Raw genomic sequence first — 18,033 nt, 5'->3', positions numbered from 1 at the left:
ATAGCACAAAAAGATCAACTTTCACAACTAGTCTTCCCAGTTTAAACTATATGGATGTCTAAGTCTTACATTGTCATTAGCAGCGTGAGTTAATACTAAATATTTTCTTATTTATTCTTTTTTTTTAATGTAAACATTGTTTCTTTTTATTTTTGTATTCAAAAAAACAAAAATCAAGGTAAAAACTAGTGTCTTATTTAAATTAGTTTGAATTTTCATAGCTTCATTCAACAAGATGATGGAATAAGAATTTTGTTCTTATAAAAAGGGATTTTTTTTAAAATGTGGTTTATTCATATGGTATTTCTCAAAGTTATAATTGATTAGAGGTTGTTTTTTTTGTTTTGTTTTATTCCAGGTTCGATTTTATTCATTTAGAATTGTATTTATTCAGACAAACAGATTATTATATAAATTGAGACCTGGTGTTTTCCAATGTGAACATCGCATTTGGGGTGATGGAGCACGCATTATCAACATTTGGTGTACTTTGTAGTACAAGTATGTCATTGAATAATATTAACATTTGGTAAGGTTAAAATGTGGCTTTGTGTGAGTCTTTCTGAGGCATTTTTTCAAAATACTAGCCCTATTTAAGAGTTAAAAGCAGATGATTCCACATATTTTGAGAAATGAACATTTTCTTATTTGCTCAAATGTCACATACAGACAATGGTAACAATGAATAGAGAGTAAATCATACATGCTTTTTCCATCCTGTTGGAAAAATGATTTGATTTGTATTGTTCCTTTTTGCTTTTAAACTAATCGCGTTGCCATTTTCATGTCTAGATAATCATAGTTCATTTACTATACTTATTTTCTTATTGAGTTTTTGCTCCTTGTGCTGACCTTCAGATGTCCCGTCTGCATTTCTCAGGTGTCTTCTGAATGTTTGCTGATAATCAACTTTTCAATCACATTTTCTATAAAATAGTCAATCGATGCGCCCATTTAAAAGCATAACTTTGTTTTTTGGGGGGTTCATGTCTACTCGGATGAAAAAAAAACTAAATGAAGCATATTTTATCAATCAATTTATTTGAAATTCATTTTAAATCAATGGAAAAAGACTTTAGCATTTGGAAGCTATCCCTACGGATTCCCTGCTATGTGAAATCTATGCATGCTGTAATTCTTGTACAGTCCAGTTTGCATGATTTTAGTGCCTCCTTTAAGCAGCGCCGACATCAGTAAGTTTGTCTTAAACACATTTTTTAAGGGGATTTCAGGAAGACCAGAAAAGATTTGGTGAAGGGACAAAGTTTCATAAAATGTCCATATACTAGTAGGTTGTAGATTTAAAAAAAAATTAAAATAAAGACAACAATAGTAGGTGAAATCAAGCAAAATAGAAAGCTTGAAAATATGTATGGCGTGGCAAGAGGGAAAGAGTTTCTCAAATCTCATCCTGCTTTTGGCAATAGCACAATGTGGGTATTGTTATCGTAAGTAATAACAGCATGAAATTGCACACGGTGAAAATATGGAGTGAAATGTAGTTGATAAGCAAGTTGATGCATTTACAAGGAAGCTTAGGTCATTCATTTGAATGGGAGACAGACAGTATGCAACATGGTTTACTTCGTTCTTTGTTTACATGTAAAAAAAAAAAAAAAAAACATTGAAAAATGAAAAATAATGTAACATAAAATTATTTGGATATCACACTTTTCTGTAATAAACCATGGATTGTACTTTCCAATTGAACGCTACCTTTGTTTATTTCTGACTTTTTTTTTTCCTCACAAGGCCGTCTTTATGTCTGAATTTTAATAACGAAGTCGATGCATTTGAAAATGGTGCGTTTCCATGGTGACGCATGGTCGATCAAAACGATTGCAATCCGGCCTTGGCTGACATGAACGCTCAATTGGGGGATATTTGGGTTAGTGCTACTTTTTGCACAAAAGTTGGGTAGATTGTGTTTATGGAGCAATCTGATTTATTTCTCTGCTCTGCAATTCCAAACCACCACCATTCCATTTTTCTCCTGATGCATGTCTATGCTGAAATAATGTTTTTCTATGGCAGAAATACTAGGGAAGAAATTTAACAACTTTCCCCACACGCAGTAACAACATGTCTGCTTTGTTTGAAAGGTTCTAAAGAGAGAATATGCTGACTTTTCTCTTCTGCTTTTTCGAGAAGTGCTAAGCTAGCAGAAAGATTGACGCCAACCCTCCCACTTCAAATGTATTAGACGTTTATTGCTGTCAATGGCAGTTAATGATCTCTTGAATATCTCTCACTTTTCCAATGCGGTAAAAATTGAGTGCCATGGGAAAACTTTAATCCTTTAAACCATTTTCCATTTGAAATGACAACTTGTATTGGAAAAAAAGCTGCAAAGTAAAGACAGATAGCAAGAATTTAAACCCACAGTTTTAGTACAAAATCCCCAATAATCTCCGACATGTCTATTGCTTCGAATAAAATTTAGAACTCAGGAAAGGATGTGTGATGTCTTTAAGTGTGTTTGATAGCTCTTTTTCCCTCAAAACTGTGAATTTGAATTATATCCAGTGTGACACAAAGACATAAAACAGAGCTCTTATTATCCAAATATGGTATTTTCTCTAAAAACAGAACTGTTCTTATATCTTAGCATTGGATTTACCTGTTGGAGTAAAAACACATTTTCCACTAACTTGGAATTTATTGGACTACTAAAAATAATAATTATAATAATAAATAAATAAGGAAATAAACGTACTGAATATGTGAAACACGTGTTTTCCTCGCCACCAGAATTGTAAATAGTCTGAATATTTGTCATTTTTCCTAGGCTGCAACCCCTGTGTCACACACTATTTTCCTTTCACGCACCGCAAAGTTATTAGGTCATGGCGACTGTAAAGCTGAGTCGACGTGATTGATGCTACTGTACGCACAAAGAACACATAAAGAGAGCAGCTTAGTGAGGAAATCATGGAGTGGAAACAGCTATAAATCCAGTTGAACACAAGTGAACAGGAAAAGATGGAAAAATCCAGTATAGGGGGCAGGGAAGGGCTGGATGGGGGGAGGATGATATTCCATTGAGTTGGCTGCCATTGAAGGGGATCAAATTCAAACAAATCTTACAACAATAAGCAAAGCTCACATAAAATGCAGGTTCTAATGCTTTCATTCACCAAATATGATTGTTCTTTCTTCAGTGCTTTTGGTCAATATTTTTTGGCTTCCATTTAACATCGTCTTGTAATATTAATGTTGACGTGTTCTGTGATAACCATTTTATTTTTAGGAAATTAATTAAGAAGTGTTTAGCACATCCGCCTCACAGTTCTGAGATCAGGGGTTAAATTTTCAATGTGGAGTTTGCATGTTCTCCACTTACCTGTGTGGTTTTTCTCCAGGTATACTAGCTGAGTGGGATTGGCTCTAGCACCCCCGCAACCCTTGCAAGGATAAGCGGAATAGAAAATGAATGATTTACCCTTAACTGATTTGTAGGATAAGCGGTATGGAAAATGAAAGATTCAAGTATCCAATTTTGGGAAAAAAAACTTAATTGGTTTAACCCCGGTGGCTTCCGACCTTCCTGTTTGGAGGTTACATGTTTTCCTCGTGTCTCTGTGGGTTTTCTCCAGTTACTCCGGTTTCCTCCCACATCCCGAAAACATGCATGGGTAGACTAGTTGAACACTAGAAATTCCCAAGCTTTGAGTGTGGGGTGATTGGTTGTTTGTCTTGTCATGCTCTGCTATTGGCTGGCAACCAGATCAGGGTTTTGTCCCAGATCAGGGTTTTTTGGTGTGTGCAGTTGGCTGGGATGGGCTCCAGCACCCCGGTGGACCTTGTGTGGATGAGCGATACGTAAAATTTATGAATGAATGTTCATTTAGAACTGGTTGGGAGTGACACAATTCTGGGGAAGAGGCACGGAGCACTTTTTAGGTCAGGGTCTCCGCAAGCCGCCTCACAGGATTGATCTTGCTCACACGGCATGAAAATAAAGTGCAGCTTAGCAAGGTAATCGTAGATCCTACTGTTGTCATAACTATAAATCCAGCCCAAGCACAGAGGACAAAAAGGCACTATATCTCTTCACTTATTTCCTGGCTGGCCTCTGTCCACTTTATTTTCAAGTCCTCTTTCCCCAAAGAGTTTCTAATCGGCCTTTGCCAGTTTAAATTGGGGAGCATTTTGTTTTCACACCGACCCGACATCTCAGACAGAGCCAGTAATTTATTCCATACTCTGTACATTTTTTGTATCATTATTTTTGCACAGCAGCTCTGTGGTTTTGTCTTAAAGGGAAAATGTTCGCGGAGTGAAAAACAAGTGAGCATTGATGGACGAGCTTGGAGGAGCAGAAAGCAGAAAAAAAGGTCAATTGGTCCATGTGAGCCAGAGATGTATTAAATATTATATTTACATCTTTAAAAATATAAGTGGAAAAGAGTATGCATTCTCGGTTCCATTTTTTATTATATATACTTTTTTGTTTTTTAATAATATACTTTTTTATTTTTAATAATATTTTTCAAAGAAGAGGTGGGAAATTATTTATTTCTATCTTTTTATCATCTTTTTCCATTTACAATAGGAAAAGCAGTAAATGCATTTTGAGAATTCTATTTTTTTTAAACTATAAATGGAAAACAAGAAATATTCTGTTGTATTTATCGATATTTCTTTCAGATTCTTAAAAATGCTTTATGAGTTCAAAATAAGGCAAAAAAATGATCATTATTGTTTATGTATTTATAATCTTTATTAAAATTTTAGCCTGAAACATGACACGTTGACACATGAATTTTTACTGTTTGCGGGCTGCACAAAGTGATGTGGCGGGCCAGATCTGGCCCGCGGTCCGACACTTTGACACCTGGGCTCTTAACTTAAGGTTATTTCAGACGAGACGGCATAGAAAGAAAACAGACTTTGTGGTGAGATATGATGTGAATTCCGTTCAAATCAAATCTTTGTTCTCATGTAACAAGCATTGTTAGGTCATCACGGTGAGTCAGCCACGTGACTCCCACGCATCCTGCCGATTCATAGGCCTTCACCTCCCGCCAATCTGCACAAGAGGAAAACCCTTGGCTGCCAACTAAAAGGTATTTATATGTTCATCCCTTCCGTAAACACTCACACACAAAATCAGACTTTAGATGGTCATCTAAAATATCCCCCTCAACTTCCATTGTTAATACTTCCATTGCCATGTTATTGTTGAGTAGGCCTACAGATTTAAAAAAACAAACCTTGCCTGGTATTCCTATTTTTTCTTGCAACTACCTGCTGTGTCTGCCATATGATAAAACCATAGCAGAACTAGTGTTGCCAACTCACTGAAAAATAAATATATAAAGAACATCTCATATTTCCAAGTCTGGAATACTCTTCCTTTAGATTTTTGTTGTTGTTTTTTTTAAGATATAAGAAGTGATTTTTTTTTATTTGACTCAAACCTAAATTAAGTATGTGCATAGTAAGTGATACTATAAGAATTTACAAAACCAATAAATATGAGCAATGCATTTTAATATTAAAAAGAAATTCTATCAGCATCAAGTCATGAAGTGAAACATTCATTCAACATTGATCAACTATCAAATATCCCACTGATTTTGAGATAAATCTGACTTTACTCAGTGAAATATGTTTTATTTCATTCACTACCTTACAGGCCTCCATAATGTCAACATATTTCTCACTGAAAAACTCCCACGTTTCATCTTTTTCCTCGAAAAAATCCACACAAATGTCACTCCCTCTTGTTTTATCTGTGCGTGACAATACCAAATAAATAGGACAGAGTTCAAAAGGAAAACCGAATTAGAAGACTTGAGAAGGGCAATGCCCTGTCGGAAAAAAATAAAGCCAGGGATCAAAGACTCAAACGGGAAGTGGATAAAAAAAGAACAGGCCGGTCAGGAGGAAACAAAGGCTAAACAGGGCATTTCTTGACATAGAGCAGCTGATGAACTTGTCGATAGCTGATTTTCACCGCATTTGAACTTGGCAGGAAGTGGAGGAAAGCGAGAGTGTTTCGTGTCAGCGTGTCAGTAGGCCGAATCCTTCTTCCACATGTGTTCAATTACGTCATGGAATAGAGCCATGTTTTTTTTTTCTTCCCTTTTACTCATTATGAGTAAAGTCAGGTTGTAAAAGCAAAGGAGTGACAACAATCCTCAGTCTTTAAGCGGATAGTTTTGTCTACTTGGCTGAAAACAGTGTTAAGACTATCAAAATTTGCCTGTGGAAAGAAATTGGCGTCCAATCTAACTGAATACAGACTAGTCTAGCAGCCATATTTAGTCAGTCTAAGACCGAGACAAGACGGAGACTTTTAGGAGTAGATCTAGTAAATCTTGCATTCTGTTGGACTTTCCCCAGTCAAACGTTGCACGCAAGACTGATAGCAGCTCAAAGCCGACAATATACAGAATATTATTTCCAGTCTTGTGTTTACAAGTGGCCATATGTTTCCAGTTTGCTGCTGACATGTATAGAGACCACCCTGTGATGATGTAATTATCCAGGCCAGGATATGCAACAGATTGTATCGCCGCCCTGGGTTGTGTCCATAATATGACCACGTGATAGTCGCCAGGGTGCGACGCTTAAAGTCCCACCCTCATCATTTTTGTATACTAACGTAATTGTGTTCAAAAACATTTAAAATGCCATTTTAAAGACACACAATGACTCCTAACTCTTGAAATAGAGTTTTATACTCAAATTATTAGTGGCTTTCTTCTGATAGTACCTGACGACCATTTTTTGGTTGAGAATTACAAGCAAGACTGGCTGATCTGTTGGTTTTATAACTACTCCAGATATTAGTTTGCATTGGAGCAATTATCTACATAAGTATTAGTGCTGCACCAATGGGACAGCACTAAAATAACATTATTGGTAGTGATAAGAAAATAATGTGCTCATGCTGTGAAATATTGAACGATATTATACATGCAAGTATGACTCAGAACCGTACAAAAATTGTCTTGGAAACAGACAAACACTCCTTTTTATACAGCTGTGTGTGTATGTGGCAGCCATTTTTGGGGAGTGGATCTTGTGGAACGCATATTAATCAAAATAGAATATTATTTCACATTAGTAGTCTGTAATACTGATGACCTCATTTAGTAACATTTCAATAATGACATTTTTGTATCATTTTTCTTTGAGTCTATTTCATTCATTTAGATTTTACAAACAATAAACATATTTATAATAATATAACAAGACTAATAATTCAAAAATCGAAAAGTGTTAATTGGTGATTCCTTCTCATTTCAACACCATTTTAACAGTTTTGCACAAGAAGTGAATGAAGGTTTTTCCTCCCATTTTGGTCAGTGAGTAGCAGCTTTGTTTGGTCAGCGCGATGACCAGAGCCCAAGAGAGGGGCCCCAGCTCCGTTTCGCCTCCGAGCAAGGGGGGGTGGCCTTGTAACATGACTCTGGATGAAAAGCAGTGCGCCCGGTCCGACTCGCAGCGCGCACACGCTGGCTCGCAGTGAGGAGGCGCACGATGGATCCTCTAGTGCTCGTGGCCCTGGCGTTTCTGCCCGTCGTCTCGGGGAAGTACAGCGGCCCCCTGCAAGCCGAGATCTCCAACGGCACCTTCCACCACTTCTACGTCCCCGACGGAGACTACGAAGAGACGGAGGACCCGGAGAAGTGCCAGATGGTCTTCCGATTCTCCGACGGCTCCCCGTGCTCGGTGGCCGAGGAGGAGAGCGACGCGCTGGTGCGGGAGGATCTGATCCTCACCCGGCTTCAGGCCGAGGACTCGGCACGACTTCTGGAGAGCATCGGGCGGGCCGTGGCCAACGACCTGGACGGGGAGGACACGTACGGCCGCTTCCTCCTGAGGGAGATATCCCAGATCGCCGAGGCTTTCTCCGGCGTGGACAAGTCTCTGGAGGAGCTGGAGGTCAAGTTCAAGCAGAGCCAGGAGACTGAGCTGAGAGAAGAGCAACAGCTCAGCGGCTTCGTGCTCAAACAAGTGGGGGACGTCAGAGACAGCCTGAGGGCCACCAAGGACATCTCGCTGGGGTTGAGAGACAAGCAGGAGCTGCTGTCTCTCATCGTTCGCAGCCACGGGAGCAGACTGAGTCGCCTAAAAACGCAGTATCTCAATCCGGGATTTTAGCCGGAAATCCGTCCACGGCCATAGACGTCCGATGCATGTGAAGCGGGATGGCCAGCAGCGACCATTCCATCGATCTATCGCAAGTAGGAGGCCGGTCCTTTTGAAGTGGGAGGCTAGTCCCACTTCAAATGGATCGGACGTCTATCACCGTCAATGGCAGCCAGTGAGTTTATATCTATACCCCGTTATTTTTCCTCTTTCGCATGAACCCTCCAAGCTATAAAAATGTTATTTCTTTGTGGAAACAAGTGGCAAACTCCAGTGTCCTTTCTTAATTGGCATCTGGGTGCTGTCACTCAACTCCCATCTGGAAGTATTTTACTTTAACTATAAAATATGTTTATGTCTCCTCTATGGACTCAATTTGTAACAATTTGGGCTTGTTTTAAAAAGCGTAATGATGATTTGTATGTATATTTGCTTCATACTCGAGTCAAAATACATAAAAGCAATTCCCTAAGCACCATTGTCTTCTTCTGTGGTGTTGCGTGTCGTCGATCCCACATATTTCCAGTGAGACAACTAACATAACAAGACATTTTCAAGTCAGTCTGAAAAATAGGAATATCTAGAAATATCCAACTCATGTGGGATTCATGCACCCGAGACGGCCTGTGAATGTTTTGAGGGGCCCACATGTGCGGCCTGGCCTACCAGTGGACTCAACTGGGTGTGATTTCCTCTGTCTGGTTTCCCTCACACTCCAGTTTCCCCTCTGGGACCCCCCTTTTCAAAACAGCAGAGCAGCAAAGTCCGAAAAGGCGGGAGCGTAGAAACCCTATACTGTGTCTCCAGGCTTCGGAAATTCAAGGGGAGCACATTTGACTGAAAGACGGCAGGGGGAGAAAAAAAAATCTGCTGTGTATGTTAAACCTATAGAGATCTCAGCACGACTGTTTTTCAGGACCCCGTCATTAATTCTTCCGACGGGAAGCATACATTTTTGTGTCGCGGTTTGGAGTGAGGTGGCCTGCTGTTCCAAGAATGTGTTGGTCTTATTTAAAGCGCAAATAAAGAGTGTCCAGGAATGTGAATTGGATTTAATCTGTAATCTGACTTGAAGCGCTCAATACTTCGACCAATCCAGAAGATTTGAAGTAGAAAGGCTGTTTTGGCAATTTTTAAATCAAAACGTCAATGACAATAATCATTATATTTCCTTCCTATTTATATAAATCTGATGACTTTCTCTGACAACAACATATAAAAATGCTTGGATGCTACTATTTTAAATGTCTTTTTACGCTTTAACCCGCTTGCCAACGGCACTTTTTTTTAATAGGAGTTGAGCCAATAAAATTAGTAGCTGCGACTAGCGAGCTATAAATGAAGTGATTAGACGCCAGACGGAACTTACGACGTGATAATGATTGGTCTGCTGAGGATTTGTAACAGAGGAGCTTTCGCATTAGGGCTTAGGTTCATATGCCAATCAAAAGTGAAATTGCTTGGATGATTTCAAAATCTTAAATGTGCCGTTTTTGATGATTATAGTTGCATCTGGCACATCTAATTCAATCAAGTGTCTGGGTAGTATCCATCGAGCATGTACCGTATTTTCATGACTATAAGGCGCACCGCATTATAAGGCGCACCCTTAATGAATGACATTTTTTCCATATATAAGGCGCACTGTATTATAAGGTGCACTGTCTATTTTGGAGAAAATGTAAGACTTTTAAGTCCGCCTTATAGTCGTGAAAATACGGTATATGTAAGGAATTTACTAAGAATCTCATTGTATTGTGTCACTTCATGTCATTGTCCAGTTTTAATGGTAAGTCCAATATTTTTCATACTTTCTAAGAAAATGTGCACCCTATAGTTCATAAATTTGACATGATAGCGAAAGACTGTTTTTGGATTACTCTTTCAAAAAATGCTTTCTCAACAAAAATAGCGTTTTCCAAATATGGTTTTATAATAACATGAATTTGTGTGACTGTACAGTTCTATGATTAGGTTGCTGGAGAACTGTTAATATATCATAAATCCCCATTGCAAGAAATATTAAAACCCCAGAGGCCCTTTAAGGCTCGGTAGGATTCAAAGTGCTGGTTGTTATGCATTGCTGCGGATTTACTGCTGCAAACAAGAAAATCTGCTGGCAACAGCTGCAATGTCAAAACATCAAAGTAAATCATTTGACCGTGCAAATTTATATTGGCATCCCGCAACATGACTGCACCATTAATATGAATATGGTTTGAAATGTTTTGTTGTTTTTTTTTTTTTTTGGTGGTCACAGCTGCAAAAGATTGGAAATCTCCAAGCCACAAAGTTGTAAACAGGAGCCGTTTGGGCTCAGAGAAAAGTTCATTTCTAACAATAATAGTAATAATAATAATAATCCTCTAATGTTTGGGCGTCATTATGTGCCAGACGCCGAATGTTTTGCATGGCTGTTTTATTTGTAGAAAATATTCCGACAGGTAAGACGATCTCAAGAACAACAAAAACACTTTGGATTTACGTTCCATATTTTTCCCTTGAATAAACACAAATGCATCTGCATACATACAGTTCAAAAGGTACATGTACATAACTTATGCTGAATGATACAGAATGGTACACAGTTGCCTTTTCAAATGTGGCAGTACACATCCATATGAGTTCATATTTAATACACTTTTAAGGTTGTGCTATTCTCTTTGTCTGTCCAGAGGTGTCAGACTCACTTTTGTAAAGGGGCCCGTTTAACGTACGATCGCTTTGTTATTTTGTTACACGGCCCAAAAATCTATCTGTGTTTTAAATCAAAAGATTACTAGAAAAAAATCTTGTTTTAATAGTGGCAATGTGTAGTTTTCAGGATTTTATGTATGGTTTTCACAGAGTATGTAACAGTAGTAGTAGTCATTGACATTACAAACTCAAGGGGCTAACAGCAATCAAAAACAGATTGGACGTTTAGCCCGTCAACTGCAGCCAAAGATTTGAAAATGTTAGCTTTGGCGATACTAATCTTGATAAAGTACTATCAAAGGCTTTGAATTTTGTCTTGTAGGTCTTAAATTAGATTAGATTAGATCACTTTATTCATCCCGTGTTCAGGAAATTGCACGACATATTTTAGTTTAAAAAAAAGTGGATTTCCAGCCTATAGGAATCCTGGTTTTGGCATTCGAGAATGAAACGTAACGTAGACGCCAATTGATTTGCTTTTACGGGCCACACAAAACGAGGCGGCGGGCGGGCGCGATCTGCCCCCGAGCCATGAGTTTGACACCTTCAGTGGAGTGAGTGCATGTTTACAAATGTGCTCAATGACAGTTCTGTTCTCTCAACACTGATCAGTTCAAACGACGGGACCATTTTCCGTCCCGTCGTCTTCTTGTGCTTTCCTCCCGCCACGCTGCAGGATTTTGTCCCACGCGTAGGCGACGACGGCGTAGTCTTTCTCGGCTCAAGGCGAGCCTTTCAAACGCATCCGTTCTCCTGACGCGGCTTGTGAGCCACGGGGGTGTGCGGCGGGTAGAGGGAGGGGGCCAGCGTGCACAGGAACCCGGCCAGCAGAGTCAGTCCAAGTCCGCCCCACGCGCAAAACATGGACCAGCCGTAGCCGTGACTGATGTCTTCCGGTATCCCGAACATGTAGCGAGGGTAACGCGACAGTTCGAAGTTGATTCCCGCCACGCACGTGCAGAGGGAGATGATGCAGCATGTTCCTGTTGAGAGTCATTGAAATGTGTGACAACCTTGAAATCGCAGTGTGACTTGGATCCGCTCAATATATATATATGAAATATTTAGTATAGTGTATGTAGGAAAAATAGTACAAACATGAAATGGGGGGAAAAGGTAAGTCATAATTGGAGATTGTTATTGTCCACCCATCATTACGGTACTGTAACAGTACAAATAAAAGACAGTATAAATAATAAATAAAAACAATTTAAAAAGAAAGTGTCATGTTTTGTCTGGGTTTTGGTTGGATGTGCGTGTGTTTTCTTTGTTTGGGTTGTCTGTGTGATTAGTTGTATGTGTTTTGTCTGTTTGTCCCTCCTGGCTTCCCTTAACTAATTTGGCCCAGGTGTTTATAGTGTTCATTAACGCTTGTATGTGTATCTAAACCCCTGTGTTCTAGCATGTTGGTTGTGGGGGTATTGTCTCGTGTTTTTTGGGCATGTCAGTTATGTTTGCCTACTCGTTACGGTGTCTATTTTCTCCTGTTTGGTTATTCTTTTGTTAAGTTTGTCCAAGTTTTTTTTTATTATTTGTATGACTATTTCTTCATTATAATCCCAAATTGAGCACCAGCATCTCCCCCTCTTTTCCTGCTCCCCACGTCCTGGATTCGACTTTGCAGCACATCTGAGGCAAATCATGACCGTAAGATTATCTAAATATATTTCACACACCCTTTTTTTAAAGGCCATAAGAAAACGTTTACATGCATAAAAATATTTTTATGTAAAAAGCACAAAGAGTTTCCACTCAGACTAAAAAGTGAAGTAGTTTATAGGATGAAAATTCAGAGTAAAAAAACACTGGACAAATGGTTACTTTGGCCACCCATGGAAAAAAATGCTATAAAGAAACAGAAGAGTTGATACAGGATTAGATTTCCCTTCAGGGCCTTATAAATGGTACCAAATAAACTTTTTTCCTGACATTTTGTTTAGTGGTGTGCAGTCAGGTAGTTCTATTGCAAAAATATATGCTTTGGGGTAAAGAAAATGGATGGATGGTGAAATATGTATTTTCAATCAATCCCTTTTGAGAACGATCTACCGCCCTCCTGTGGTGAAATGAAGCACTCGCTTACCTCCCATGAGGAATAGCAGTCCAGCAACATACTGCATGAGGTCATGTTCCTTCAAACAACCCAGGACGCCGATGGTCCAGCCAAAAAGGATGATGGAGATGGCCATGCCAATAAAACTTACCGTCATCCTTTGGAGATCTGAGCAAAGAAAACAACAAGCACAAAAAGCCAAATGAGAATATCGTGTTGTCTGTTTATTTCCCAAAACATTCCCCTGCTAAAAAAAATAGCAAAAAAATAGCCTCACGTAGTGCGTGCCACTCATCCTGCCGTATCGTCTTGGTCAGGTTGATGGGCACATTCCTGGGTAGTGCCGATGAAGAGTAGTAATATTTTATTGGGGTGCAACGTGCGATCAATCCTATGAAAGCAGACGGGACAAAGCAATTCATACAAATCCTGATCCCCCCCCCCCCCCCCCCCTCCAAAATATATAAATAAATAACGAAGATGCTGCCCCCCACCCCCACTGAAAGCATCCATCACCCACCCAGAGCATCCACGCGAAGATGGAATTGTGATTTGTTGTGATGTGGATTTGATTTTTCTGTAGAATGGCGCAATATGTTTATTATGACACACGCACACATGCACGCACGCGCACGCACGAAGGAAGATGGCCAACCTTTAAAGATTAAATCCTCCGTCTCCAAGTCAAATCCTATCCGGTGACACCTTCTCCACAGTCCGGTGATGGTCGAGTTGAAATGCCGATTGCACAGCGACTCCATGGCAGACGCTTGCGGTGCGAGGTGTCGCCGAACCCGCAGCCCGGCCAACCCGGCCAGCCCGGCCAGCCTCGCCCCCGAATCCGACCCCGCGGCCCCCTTGGGCGGCATGCGCAGCGGGAGGTTGTGGTTGGAGGTATAGATGTAACCCGGGTCGGTCCTCTTGTTCGAGTAGTTCTTGCAGCGCTCCCGGTGCCGCCTGGCGTCAGTCTCGTACCAGTTGTCCGTTCCGATGGCCACCGCGATCAGGCCGAGGGCGCACAAGGCTAGGACGAGACCTGCCGCGGTTAAAGTCCTCATCGCGGCCATGATCCTTCCATGCGAGGAGCGTGCGCGAGTAGATCAAGCCCCTCGGCGAGACCCCCACCCCCTTTCGCTCTCAGGAAGTCATCGCCGGTGGTAGAGCGAGCATCGACGGATGCGGAGAGGCCTGTGAATGGATGTTGTGTTTTGGTTGTCTCCTTCTGCCACTCAGCCCGCTGCCTTGCCCGGATGCTGAGTCGCTTCCTGTGAAGATAAACTTGGCCGCCAGAGGGAGACCAAAACAAGAAGTTCTTCTGGTCCTGTAACAAACAGGACACCAGTGTGTTTTCTTTTTTTCAGGTGGCGTATTTTTCTACAGGTTTACGATGTATAGTAGATTACTGACTGGCATTAAAACCGATATATATCCAACTCGTGTATATATCGATGAGAAAGAATTAGTTTGCCCCTCCCAATCAAAAGAGATTGGATTTTAGGACCATCAATGGCATATTATGGGTTAACCTCTGCCATTGATTGAAAACAATGGAAGGTGGCTTTTATGTAGCACATATTACGTTCTCTATATAAGGAAGGAATTTATTGTTTCATTGCCCCATAGAATTTTGGGCAGAAAAAAATGAAAATATGTAAAGTTCTGCTCTCAGGGAGTCCCAAGCACATAGTACGAGGTCTAAGATATTGAACTCCAAAAAAACTAGTGACTGGGTTGATTTCTGGCAGGAATGGTAGACTCCCAAAAAAAAGTGCACCAGTCAACCACTGACAAGTTGAACTGTTAGTTTCATCAACTGGGTCACTTCCTCTAAAAGTGTTGTGTGTACAAAAGTAGTTTTGTGGAGAAGTACAGTGTAAAACAGTTTTAATGATGGCAATGATTTGATGTCAAAGCACCTATATGACATTCATGCAGGCCCATACAACCACATTCCATCAACTGATTAAACTTTTGCGCCCTCCAGATGAAATTCATTTGGGGAATATATCCACCAAAAATTGTACATTGAAGCCATCTGGGTTATTTGACTCCACTGTCAATGTTTTTGAGTCAGAAAAATAACAACATTCCCAAGCCTCCCAATTATCGATACACTCCAACCCACAAAATTCCACTTTTGCTCCATTGAATCTGCCCCCACAGAACCACCCAAAAATCTCCATGGACTTTCATTTTCATTTAACTATTCAACCCTCAAAAACAATGTCCTTTCACCAATTTAAACCTTTAAATTTTTTAAATTATACACTCATCCCCCGTTAAAAGAACCCCAAAAGTCCCTAGTCGACATTTTTTTTAAAATGGCATTTTGTATTTGAACATGGAGATTGACATTTAACTAAAAATGAACATTGGGGAATGATTTTGTCTATAGAATAGAACAAAGATTTCGACTAAGTTTCATTCTCATGTTGAAAACTTCCTCAACTAAATGCATTATTCCAGACTAAAAGAGGAACAAGGCTTGTTCCAAACTTTGCTCTTAGTTTCAATGTCTGCCAATACAGAAATAAATACCTGCATTCTTTCTTTATGGGTATTAATGGGAGGGATTTGTTACATATTGGAGAATGAAGAGTAATTGTGAATTACAAATGAATTAGATGCCATGGAAAGAGATCTGAGATTGTCGGATTTAAACCCCCCACCCAAAAAAAAAGGAATTAGCTTTGAGGGAAGTGGACATTTGAATTCGACAATTGGCTGTTGAGACTGTGGCCATGTGAGGTCATTTTCAGTTCCTGTTTGTCACTGTGCTTTTCACATTGTCATCGAGGCAAAGAAGACGAATTTATGATCCGCTTCAATATTCAGATATTACACAATGGAAGGCTTTGTCATACCACCTGTAAGTGATTGTTCTTTTTTACATTTTTGGTTAGACTCGACTGAATCCAAGGTCATTGGAGAATTGTTCACATTACTAATCGACTCAGGTTTTGGGTTTTTTGTTGTTGTTCTAATATTTACTTCCTCTATCACAAGGCCTCTGAGGATGTTATTCAAAGTGAACCGGAGAGTTATCGTGCCTCGGCCGAGTTGTACTCTTACCTGGCCAACGTGGGCGACGTTTACGAAGGTAAAACGTGAGCGTTTGATGGGAGCCGAACTCCAAGCCAAATGTTTGCCCGCTCTCAGACTACAGATGGAGCTTCCACTCGGAGCACGTCCAGCCCGGGGATTTGGACCATTTCCCATCCGGCCATTTAACGGAGCTTCAGTGCGTGGCTCCTCAGCCAATTCATCCTTACCGCTATGGGGTTGATGGTCATCTTCACCTGGAGCCTTCTCTGTCTGTCTTACCACAAGTGAGGCCCTGATGTTTTTTTGTTTTGTTTTTTGTTTTGTTTTCATTTTGGTGGCTTGTCCAAGTAAGTCACGTGCTAACTTCAGGTTATTTCAAATGGAATTTCTGGATCCTAAATTGAAAAATGGAGGATTGCAGAACTGTGAAAATACTTACTTTTCCCCCACATTTTTTGAAAAACCAAACTTTAAAAGAAATAAATACATGTTTTTAAAATGAAAACAAATTATTAAAACATTTTTTTTCAACAGCTATTTATCACCGCCATTGCAAACCAATACGTTATGGGGCTCAATAAAAGAAAATATCAAGGATTTAGCTCAAAATGTCTGTGGAAAATGTGATTGGCTTTTGGTATTAGCAAATTATTATTACAATGTTGTGGGTGACAAAAATGGGTTTGAAACTTTGAAGCTCATTGGCTCTGAAACTTTGGATTAAATGAGCTGTTTTCTATGTCCATTTTTCATGTCAAGGACAAAATAAGAACCCTCACTTACATCCTCTTTTCGCATGACTAAACAAAGCCGATAATGAATGCACCCACGTGAACGTGTTTCCATTTTGTCTCATAGATCCCAAACTACACCTCACCCCTCTACTACCAGTACCAAAGCTCAGTCTCGCCCGCCCAGTACTTTTCAGAAGGCGAACAAAGAGGTGTCAGCCCGCCGCTTGAGGTATCAGAAGGCGAGGACGGTACCGAATACCACAACCTGCCCTCCATCAAGAAAGACACGAGTGAGTATCAGATTTTTTTCCCCACATGATAAAAAGGACCCCGTCCATCAAAGTGTCTCATTTTTCCAACTTAGACACCAGAAGGAAAATTCGCTTGTACCAGTTTCTCTTGGACTTGTTGAAAAACGGCAACATGAGCGATTCTATTTGGTGGGTGGACCAGGAAAAGGGAATTTTTCAGTTCTCCACCAAACACAAGGAAGCCCTGGCCAGTCAGTGGGGGGTCCAGAAAGGAAATCGCAAAACCATGACCTACCAAAAAATGGCTCGTGCGCTGAGGAATTATGGGAAAACGGGTGAGATTCAAAAGGTGAAAAAGAAGTTGACCTACCAATTTAGTGAAGACGTATTGAGGAGCTTCTACTCGCGGCAATACGTTCACTGATCAGGACACTTGTTTTCCCCCGTCTTTTTCATCTTATTACACTATCAATATGGCGTTTTTATGCATTTTGTCCTTGTAATTGTGTTCCTATTTATTTGCCTCCTGAGAATTATTAGTTTTTTTTACTTTCCATCGTTTGATGAATATTGTAAATACATATATTTTGTTGTTAAAAATCAATAAAGTTGATATCAATTGGGGCATGTGGTGGCTTGGTATGATTTAGTCACAATTAGGGGTGTAAAAAGTTTAATGTCCATAAAATCTCTATTATTTGGACACCAATGCCATTTTTGCTCATTCATTATCTGCCATGATTTGATTACAAATCAATTCAGGTAATGTATTATGTTTTTGTGTCAATATATGAAGTTAAATTCCTCCTAAGGTAATCAAAAAGCACAAAAGTTGTATACAGTTGATGCCAAGCCGAGTCTTAATGGATTGGACATCTTGTGCCGTCAACGACAGCTAATTAGTTAACAAGAAAGTGAGTTGAAAATGTTCCCAAAATTATTTGACAAAAAAATCTAGAATTAGCAAATCATTCATATGCAATGTTTCCATCGTTTTGTTATATACATAATATTATTGCTTAAAGCGTATACACCACCATGTTAGACAACCACAATTACTACAGTTTTTTGTTAGTTTTCCTACCCACTAGAGGGCGACAAAGCCCCCCCAAACACAGAAAACGGAAGTGCGTAAATTTCTTCATGA

General features: G+C 39.9%; 3 protein-coding genes across 4 annotated transcripts; 2 read left to right on the top strand and 1 right to left on the bottom strand.

The window, feature by feature from the left end:
* The first annotated feature begins 7,443 nt into the window (after nucleotides 1–7,443).
* fibina (fin bud initiation factor a) lies at nucleotides 7,444–8,581 on the top strand. Its single transcript, XM_077710332.1, has one exon. The coding sequence runs from the start codon at nucleotides 7,495–7,497 to the stop codon at nucleotides 8,116–8,118; it is 624 nt and encodes a 207-aa protein (XP_077566458.1). The 5' UTR covers nucleotides 7,444–7,494; the 3' UTR covers nucleotides 8,119–8,581.
* Nucleotides 8,582–11,305: 2,724 nt separating this feature from the next.
* tmem276a (transmembrane protein 276a) lies at nucleotides 11,306–14,133 on the bottom strand. Its single transcript, XM_077710827.1, has 4 exons — nucleotides 13,512–14,133; nucleotides 13,134–13,247; nucleotides 12,887–13,024; nucleotides 11,306–11,786 (listed from the first exon to the last, which is right to left on the bottom strand). Exons 1-4 carry the CDS (start codon nucleotides 13,921–13,923, stop codon nucleotides 11,539–11,541), a joined length of 912 nt encoding a protein of 303 aa, XP_077566953.1. The 5' UTR covers nucleotides 13,924–14,133; the 3' UTR covers nucleotides 11,306–11,538.
* spi1a (Spi-1 proto-oncogene a) lies at nucleotides 12,156–17,510 on the top strand. Of its 2 annotated transcripts, none has more exons than XM_077710829.1 (5): nucleotides 12,156–12,450; nucleotides 15,863–15,956; nucleotides 16,016–16,185; nucleotides 16,760–16,925; nucleotides 17,000–17,510. In XM_077710829.1, exons 1-5 carry the CDS (start codon nucleotides 12,445–12,447, stop codon nucleotides 17,308–17,310), a joined length of 747 nt encoding a protein of 248 aa, XP_077566955.1. In that variant the 5' UTR covers nucleotides 12,156–12,444; the 3' UTR covers nucleotides 17,311–17,510. The 2 variants fall into 2 exon arrangements, with proteins under 2 accessions (XP_077566955.1, XP_077566954.1); XM_077710828.1 differs by lacking the exon at nucleotides 12,156–12,450 and adding an exon at nucleotides 15,619–15,725.
* The last annotated feature ends 523 nt before the right edge of the window (nucleotides 17,511–18,033 follow it).

The sequence above is a fragment of the Stigmatopora nigra genome, chromosome 2, assembly GCF_051989575.1.
Source record: "Stigmatopora nigra isolate UIUO_SnigA chromosome 2, RoL_Snig_1.1, whole genome shotgun sequence".
NCBI lineage: Eukaryota > Metazoa > Chordata > Actinopteri > Syngnathiformes > Syngnathidae > Stigmatopora > Stigmatopora nigra.
Note: the sequence above shows the minus strand (reverse complement) of the source record. Positions and strands in the feature narration are given on the sequence as shown.